The following is a 9,171-nucleotide window of genomic DNA, read 5'->3' on the forward strand; positions in this document are numbered from 1 at the left end:
ATACACAGTCTGTTTTTAAATATTTATTTGTCACTGAACATCCTGACAGAATAACTTTCATTGTCACATGGAACATATTGGGCTTATTTGACAGGATAAGTCTTAATAATGAATAATGCAGCCACAGTAATCCAAATATGTTTATCTTGTACTGCATTTGATACAACTTGCAAGGAAGAAAAACTTAATATGTTGCAAACCCAATAAAATCGGCCTTCAAATTTGTGCATCAATTATAATAATCCACTTCCCTGAAATACATCAAATAAAAGCAGGTGCAAAATGTCAGTAAAGAATTTTTTTTATTTTTATCACATGTCGCTTGTATACATTATCCAACTGATAAATTGTACCAACATTTTAACATTTCAACCGATCACTCATCGACAGAACCTTCCAACAAATTTAAAAACAAGCAGCGACTCGTGAAACAAGTGTCCAAGAGCTGAACGAGCTCTGCAACAGACGGACTGTAACTGTTAGAGATCAACGTTCTGCTCAATAAAAGCTGTAAACCAGGAGAGCAAACTATACAAAGTCAAACCGTGATGACACGGCGTTAAATAGAATTTAGTTTGTTTACAAAGCATCTAGAAATTACATTTCGACTGATCTCATCAGCTGACTTTAGTTTGTAATTGTAACATGTTTTTGTTATTATATTGGTCGAAAAATAACAAATTGCAGCTCAGAAATTACAATTTTTGTTGTAATTTAGAAACGTTGTTTACGGTGTTGCTTGTCCGTGCAGCCTACGTCAGCTCGGGTTCTTTATGAACCATCCTTAATGATGTTAAGGTTTCGTTATTAGTGCTTTTAAAAACCCAAATATCAGCAACAGTGTCCAACTGAAACCCCTGTGCTACTTCAGCTTTACTTTCAACATCAACGTGGTTTCCAGAGACCTGGTCCTGGTTCGTCCGAGTCGTTACCTTTTAATGTTACCAGTAGGAGTGAGAAGGAAACACAGCTTTCTTCATAATAACAAAACTATTGACCTCTTTGAAAAATATGGCGCAACACCAGCCGGCCGCGGAACCGCGGCCTGCTGGATCTAGAAACTGCGAAACGTCGTCATGTCCTTCGGCTCTCTGCTGGGGACGCACCAGTCGTCGGCCTCGTGGATCGTCTTGTAGTGTTTCCAGGCCGACTTGTTGTACACGGGGAGCCTCTCAATGGACTCTGTGGAGAGCGCCTAACCAGCAGAGAGAGGGGTCGAAGTTAAAACATGGTGGAAAGAAAACACTCACTCACTCTCTCACTCTCTTACCCGGATGTAGATCACAGCATCAGTTCCGTAGCCCTCGAGAGAGAACAGCTTCAGGTCCCCTTGAAAGTAGCGGGCGTACAGGCGAGAGATGGGCAGGCCATGCCCGTAACCAGCCTGGACACAGATAAAAAAGCAGTTTAATGGCAAAGAGCACATTTTTTTAAGAGTCATGTGTTAGTGTTAAACTGTGAAGTTAGTCTAGCACTGGAACAAATGAGGAATACATCATGATTTGATTTGCTGTAACGATGGACGGGAGGGACAATTACAGAAATGCTATCCTATGTTCTCTCCTTTTGAAGCAACGTCTCAATAGGAAGACCATGTGATGGCACTGAAAGCCTCGGGGGGGGAAAGCAAATAAGTTGTTCAGTTGTGAATACTTCTTGTCACCCACTACATTTAAAAGGTCCAGACAGAACTTGTAAACGTCCCCTTTAAGCCTTCGAAGGTGAGAAGTCCTGAAAGTGTCACAGCAGCATTTCAACGCACACCTAGACGGTCTGATGCGGATGGAAAGCTCTGGAGAAAAGCTAATGGACCGTTTCCCTCATCTAACTGTACGGCCATTTCAGTGGATGGACAGATGGATAAGATTTGTAAAAACAAAGATTTTAATAACTGGTTTAAATCCAGTTACAACAGCTGATGAGAAGCCGGGCTGTATTGACATACATCATGATATGGGGACATATGGAGGATTGTCTTTTTGTTTTTAAATTACAACAAAAATTTGTTTTAGTATAATTCAATTTGTTTGGAAAAAGTAAATAATATGGAATTATCACCCAGTCTTACTATAGCCATAAGTAGTAGTAACAGTAGTATCCTCTGTCAAATCTTAAAAGCTTAATGAGGTTATGATATCTTAGTTTTATTAGTTCCACCTGGTGATTGAAGCACGGTGGAAAATAGCAGGAGGAAGTGTTTTTTTTTGCTTGTTTTTTTTGATGGTGCCGAGTACAAAAGGTCAAGAGCAAAGTGTCCTGTCCACATGACACATCAGGAACACTGACCAGAGGGGCAGCGCGGGCCCTGTCGCTGCTGGGTCGAGGCGCCGTGGAGTACGTGTAGGTAAACAACCTGTCAATCTTGCGCAGCGGCACGCCTCCTCCGAGATCGCTCACCTGGAGAACAACATATGGCCGTGTTTGGTTTACAACGGTCTGTTTCGGGGGGTTGGGGGGACTGGTGAAGCGCAGCTTTACCTTGACCGTCAGATCTTCAGTTCCCAGAGCGACCTGCGCGTGGATGGGAGGATACTCCATGGCGTCGCCGTACAGCTCCATGGTGGCCCGCATGGCGTTCTGCAACATTGAAAGCAGACGGCAGCGTGACATGACGAGGAAGGCAACACAGCAACACGCCAAACGGTATCATGTGAACCAGCTGTTGAATTGTGAGTTAAAACAAAATAAATCCTACCTTAAAAAGTTCAAAGACCATATGATATAAATGAGAGGGAACATAGACCACAGTGATGGGGTTGACTGCCGGGACAAACAGAGGATCAAAGATTTCATCAGGTATGTTTGACTCAATCATTCATATTTATCTATTCAATAATAATGCAGATTAAAGCGCTTAAGATAAACAAGTGCTTGTACTGTAGATAATTAAACGTGCTTCTGACTAACATCTAAACAAGTCACCTTTGAATTCCTCCAGAATGAGCTCAGGAGAGTTCATGTAGTACCGGTCACAGAGGTTTCGAGCATTTGCATAGGCGTCTGTGTGGAAGAGGGTGTTTTTCAGGGAGGAACACCAATGATGATATTTCTGAGCACTTCCTCATCTAAATGTTTGTGTTCTCACCTCTGATAATGTCGCTGACACGACAGTTTGGATCAATACTGCCGATCTGTTTGGGGTGAGCTGGGTTCACCTTCACCTTCCCACCAAAGAGGAGAGCTGGAATAAAACACACAGGGATATAACCGAGCGCTGCGATATGACGTGTTGATAGGTCAAATAAAAAGAAATAAAAAGAGAGACACAAAATAGCTCATATGTGGACATATTTATCCCCCAATTCTAAATTAATTGATCAACCGTCTGAAAAATGCTGAATTTATTCAGAAAGTGGAAATGTTCACTGTGATGTTGAAAATTACTTTTCTCCAATTTTGTATCTTGTAAATTCTTATGTTATTTCTCAACTAAACACCCCAAACTCTGACAGTCAACACACTTTTTCTGTCTGGACTCACGAACAAAAGCTAAAACGTTTCAGCTCTGAACTCCAACCTTCCAAACAGTCTTAATGTTTCTTACTTTTACACTTCATGTCAGTTACATCCAAATAAACAACAATACTGTTACCAGACAACACAACATCCATATAAAGCCCCAACAAGTATCCATGAGCAGTAAACCAGGGAGCAAAAAGAAAAGGGTCAAGGGATTTTTTGTAAAAAAAAAGGGTAAACGGATTTATTGCCATCTCAAAACATACCTGTTTACACTTGCATTTGGTTCATTTAAATATGCTATGGCCTTTTATCTTCTCTGTTTTTTTTTTTTTTTTGCACCATCTTTTACTTATTGTACTTTGCTCTTTTAACTGTTGAAATGTTTTTGGCCACTGTTATTGCAAACTGTGTCACTCAATTGACTACTGTACTGCACTTTGTGACACTGTCTGTGATAAGTGCAATATAAATAAACTTTACTTACTTAACTTTCCTTAACAAGCTGACTGAAGCAAACCAACAAATTATACATCAAATAATATCCCAAAATGTTGTTCTGAATGTATCTGATCGAAGCTGTTTTGAGTTGTTGAATTATGACCTTATAATGTAATTATGTTTTCTTGTATTGCTCCTGTTCCTTATTGTGTTTTTACCATGCACAAAGCATATTATTCTTAATAATACCAATATTTATTATTACTATTATTATTATTATTGTCTTAACGTCTTTTCAACAAAAAAAAGCATCTGGGTGTTTTCTGTTGATTCCTGTGGCACTGAAATTAAAAGTTTGCAGACCACTTGGTTTCTGTGAATAAAGCAACCCGGCTCTTTGTGACGACTCTCCACACAAGTACCACTATTGTTGAGACATTATATGACTCATGATCTATGACTTATGATCTCACATCACAGAGTCTACTCACTGTGCTGGTTGAGCAACATCCTGATGGAGATCCTGCTCATGTAGAAACGATCCAGAAAATACTGAACATTCTGGCTGACGACGGGGTCTGTGCCGTAGGTCTCCTTGTACTCCACCACTCCCTGAGCCATGGTGGGAATGACATCATTGTGCCGATTTCTGACCTGTATTACCGCGTCTGTGAAACTAAATGAAGACATGGTGATTACTGCAAGGCATTAGATCGTCATTAATAGAAGAAACAAAACTCAACTGCATGGTGTTTTCTTTTACTTACTCATATGTGACTTTCTCATCATCTGCATTTTTGTCTTTGAACTCAAGAATCTCTTGAAGACTTTGCATGTACCTGCGCACGAGACATCACGATTTATTGGCAGCTACTGGCATGAGCGTAATGTAAAAGATAACTACGAAAAGGCCTGCGTACCAGCCTTGGACCAACCGCACCGATGGAGTCATCAGTAAGTTGTCTGGCAACAAGTTGATCTCTTTCATGATGTTTGCCAACCTCACAGGTAACTCGTGTCTCAGGAAGGTGAATGATGTTTTTTCACACGCATTTTCTGAGCCTAAAGGGTGTAAACAAAAACAGGAAAATCAGGATTCTCTTGTGTGTTATTGTAACAACAACAACAAAATATATATATATATATTATATTATATACATACATATATATATAGATAGATAGATCGTGTTAGTCGGGTTGCGTGATATGACAATGTATAATATAATTTTGTAAACTGTAGTTTGCCATGCAGTTTATATATTGGAAGCTACCATTGGGCCATTGTGGGCAATGTTGTAAATGAATGTTTATGCTATTATTGGATTGTTATGATTGTTTCATTCATGTTAAGCACATCCTTAACTTGTCAGGTATTGTATTTGTTGGATTAGTCAAAAACACACTCACATGCACACATGCCTGTCTGGTTACATCAACTAGAAAGAGTTTCTCATACATTTTTTCGAGTGAATTTACAGCCACGTCAATTTTTATTTTTATAGCCCAATACCCTCTGTGCTTGAACCCTCAGCTGGGAGGGGAAATGTAGGCACGCTACACAATTGTTTGAAGTGTGTGTGCGTGTGTACTCTTACCAAAATCCAGAAACTGCTTCATTGACAGAGGAGAGGGTGAAAACTTGGAGTAATAATCAATGTCCTTTCCTATGGACACACTGCTCCTCAGAAACCTTAAAATCCTCATTGTGGCCGCTCCTGTGCTCGCTCAGACGACGTTGGCGCTTAGTTAGATTATAACTACAGGTAAAATCCACAATTCCGACACGCAGTTAGTTTAGTTAATCTATATTGACGTTAGCGTCCACGCAAACACAGTCGTGAAATTAACGTTTTGTTACTGAGTGATTTGGGCAAATCTGTCAACCCATAGTCACTGTAAAGTGTTTATTAAATCGCTCTTACGTTAATGGAATACATGTCAACACGGAAAGAAGGGTATGCGGATACTCAGCACACATCCTGCTAACTCATACAAAGAGTCACAGCGGTGTCAAGAGGTCTAAGTCCCTTTCGGCTTTGTTAAAAAATATATATTAAATATGAAATAAATGCTTTTTTGGGGTAGATTTATACAATAAGCAAAAACAACAACAACAATAAAAGAAATGGAAACGCATATTGGCATATGTTATGAATATTGAATGTTTTTTTAAAATGCTCATAAAAAAACGTATTATGTATCGCTTTTCAGAATAATTACTTTATTAAGAATGCAACGATATGCAATGTAATACATTATTTCGTAGGTATCTTTCTTTTACATTTAGTTTGACCTTAGTTTGTAATTTTCTTTCAGAGCTCGTATTCTAAACAAAGGTTATTATCTTGTGACTCCGTTTTCTTTGGATAATTGGTGTGTATATTTTCCCTGGGGGTAGTCTTTCAGGCAGCAAGCTCGACCAATCAAACTTCAACTATAGTTTGGTCAGGATCTGATTGGGCATTTGAGCTATCAATCTTACAAAGAGAGGCGGGTTTTGAGCATGGCAGACAGAACTGAGGGCAAAAGTCAAAATTCTTTCGTAACCGTCGTCATTTCCGTTAGCCGTCTACAGAAATGCCTGCATGAAGAAGTGCGAAACAGCGGGCCACGTTTTGAGAAGGCTGTTTTGTTAGTCATTCGACTCCGCCTGGGTCAAGGTAACACTTCCAAACCCGTGATTTACTTTATTAACCGCTAACGTTCAGAAAGCCGTCGTAACAGAGAAACGGTTTCTTCGGCTACGTCGGTTCGTTCTTGTGACCCGCCAAAAGCTACAGAAGTTCAGCAAGGAAGTAACCATTTTGTGAGTTGGCCGTCTTCGATAGCGTTATATATATATATATATATACAAGTTGTCCTCCTGCGATCGAAAATGAGTGGCGGTTTCAACTTCGGTCAAGCCTCCACGGGCTTCTCCTTCGCAGCGCAGAAACCAACCGCTGCAGCCCCCAGCACGGGCTTCGCGATGACTAGCGCCATGCCTGATGCCACTGGAGGGAGCTTCACATTTGGCACTGCTACCACCCAGGCCACCCCTAACCCTCCCAACTCTTTCAGCATTGGCACCCCGGCAAAAAGCACAGCGGCCGGGGGAGGCTTCTCTTTTGGGACCCCCACCGCCCCATTTGGCATGGTCACTCCTCAACCCGCAGCAGCATCGCCACCTCAAGGGATGACTTTAGGCACCGCAGTAGCCCCAGCGCCGATGTCAGGGTTAACCATGGCGACCGCCGCTCCTGCAGGAGGAGGCTTTGCCTTCGGTACGCCTCCTCAAGCTCTACCCCAACCCGCAGTTCAACTCCAACCTCCAGCACCACCAACGGCCACAGTAATGGCAACTCCAGGAGCTAGCGTCCCCTCATTTGGAGGGTTCGGCTTTGGATCAACCAAGGTCCAGGCGACCACAGCGGCCCCTGTTGCGGCCCCTGTTGCGGCCCCTGTTGCTGCTCCAGGGGGGGGCTTCAGCTTTGGCACCAGTGCTCCATCCAACCCCACCATGGCCATTCAGCCCCAGCCTGCACTCCCTGCTGCACTCGCCAGTCAGGGTGGAGGTTTTCCCTTTGGGATTAAACCCTCATCAACCCCGGCTCCTCCTGCATCAATCCAGGCAGTCTCGGCTCCAGGCCCGTCTCTCTTTGCTTCACCCATCTCTACAGCTGCCGCCGCCGCCGCCGCCGCCGCCACTTCTGCTGCTGCTGCGACCGTCACTGCAACGGGGACATCATTTAATTTGGGTGTAGCTCCAACTTTAGCAGCAAGCACTGCTGCTGCAACCACAACAGCAGCAGGTGGAAGTCTGGCTTTTATGCTTAAACCTCTGGGGGCAGCTGCCATCACCTCTGCCCCGGCGCCCGCTGCCACTGTTGCAGCTGCGATAGCCGGTGCTCCGACAGCCTTTACACTGGGACTCAAACCTTTGACCGGCATAAGCATCCCAACAACTTCTACGGCGACGACCCTCTCTACGACCACTGCTCCTCCAGTGATGACCTACGCCCAGCTCGAGGGTCTTATTAACAAGTGGAGTCTTGAGCTTGAGGACCAAGAGAGACATTTCTTACAGCAGGCTACTCAGGTGAACGCCTGGGACCGCATGCTGGTGGAGAACGGCGAGAAGATCACAGCCCTGCATAAGGAGATGGAGAAGGTGAAGCTGGACCAGAGGAGGCTAAACCAGGAGCTGGACTTCATCCTCTCCCAACAGAAAGAGCTGGAGGACTTGCTCTGCCCGCTCGAGGAGTCGGTGAAAGAGCAGAGTGGAACCATCTACATGCAGAACGCCGATGAGGAACGGGAAAGAACGTACAAGCTTGCAGAGAACGTCGACGCGCAGCTGAAGAGGATGTCGCAGGATCTGAAGGAGATCATCGAGCACCTGAACACGTCCAGTGGCCCAGCAGACACCAGTGACCCGGTAAGATGAGATCTCATTCAAGTGCAACCTTCCGTGACACATTTCGGTTGCTTTGGTCTATATATTTGCACATTTAGATTAACTTTTGACCTCTTTTTTGTTTTTCAGCTTCAGCAGATCTGTAAAATTCTCAACACCCACATGGATTCACTTCAGTGGATCGATCAAAACTCTGTTCTTCTGCAGAGGAGAGTGGAAGAAGTGTCTAAATTGTGTGACAACCAGCGCAAGGATCAGGAGAAGACCTTTCGTCTTACGTTTGACTGATGTGGAATAAATATGTTGACGTAATGATACTCTGATATTTTAAATGCAAAAACAAAAGTCACAATTCCTGCTAACTGTCAACTTTTTCTGTCAGCCGAGTTGTTTGGCTGTATGTTGATCAATATTTCCAATGCAATAGCTTTTATATACGGTAGTGAACTGATCTGTTCTCATGTAAATGCTATGTTTGTTCTAAGTGGTATGATTAAATACATAAATGAAGTACGGCTGTTTTATTGGATGGCAAATCATATTTACTGGCATACCTCAGTGGTGAAGTCACAGTTGGCCCTTTTGGTACGATCAGAGTCAATTGACTGAAAGTTCATCCTGTTTTTGATTATCAGTCTTTGTCTAACAAGAAGCCAAACTTTACTCTGTTCTAGCTTCTCAGTTGTGAGGTTTTGCTGCTTCTCTTCTGTGATGGTAAACCGATATCTCTGGGTTTTACCTGTTAACTAAAGTAAATTGATGAGGTCACATTTGGCTGCAGCGAATTGTGACGGCGCCTTTTCACACTTTCATTGACGCTTATAGACTCGACAACAGAAAACTGAATGGTCAGATAAATGCTGTATACAAATGAT

At 42.9% G+C, this 9,171-nt stretch overlaps 2 protein-coding genes across 2 annotated transcripts; one reads left to right on the forward strand and one right to left on the reverse strand.

Moving 5' to 3' along the window:
- Nucleotides 1–8: 8 nt before the first annotated feature.
- Nucleotides 9–5,855, reverse strand: pdk1 (pyruvate dehydrogenase kinase, isozyme 1). The gene is made up of 11 exons (XM_056425900.1): nucleotides 5,496–5,855; nucleotides 4,821–4,962; nucleotides 4,668–4,739; nucleotides 4,392–4,576; nucleotides 3,086–3,181; nucleotides 2,923–3,000; nucleotides 2,696–2,760; nucleotides 2,479–2,577; nucleotides 2,287–2,397; nucleotides 1,271–1,384; nucleotides 9–1,195 (listed from the first exon to the last, which is right to left on the reverse strand). The coding sequence occupies exons 1-11, from the start codon at nucleotides 5,602–5,604 to the stop codon at nucleotides 1,055–1,057; spliced, it is 1,212 nt and encodes a 403-aa protein (XP_056281875.1). The 5' UTR covers nucleotides 5,605–5,855; the 3' UTR covers nucleotides 9–1,054.
- A 617-nt stretch (nucleotides 5,856–6,472) lies between these two features.
- On the forward strand, nucleotides 6,473–8,806 carry nup62l (nucleoporin 62 like). Its single transcript, XM_056431074.1, has 2 exons — nucleotides 6,473–8,317; nucleotides 8,426–8,806. Exons 1-2 carry the CDS (start codon nucleotides 6,776–6,778, stop codon nucleotides 8,582–8,584), a joined length of 1,701 nt encoding a protein of 566 aa, XP_056287049.1. The 5' UTR covers nucleotides 6,473–6,775; the 3' UTR covers nucleotides 8,585–8,806.
- Nucleotides 8,807–9,171: the final 365 nt, after the last annotated feature.

The sequence above is a fragment of the Pseudoliparis swirei genome, chromosome 2, assembly GCF_029220125.1.
Source record: "Pseudoliparis swirei isolate HS2019 ecotype Mariana Trench chromosome 2, NWPU_hadal_v1, whole genome shotgun sequence".
NCBI classification, from domain to species: Eukaryota; Metazoa; Chordata; class Actinopteri; order Perciformes; family Liparidae; genus Pseudoliparis; species Pseudoliparis swirei.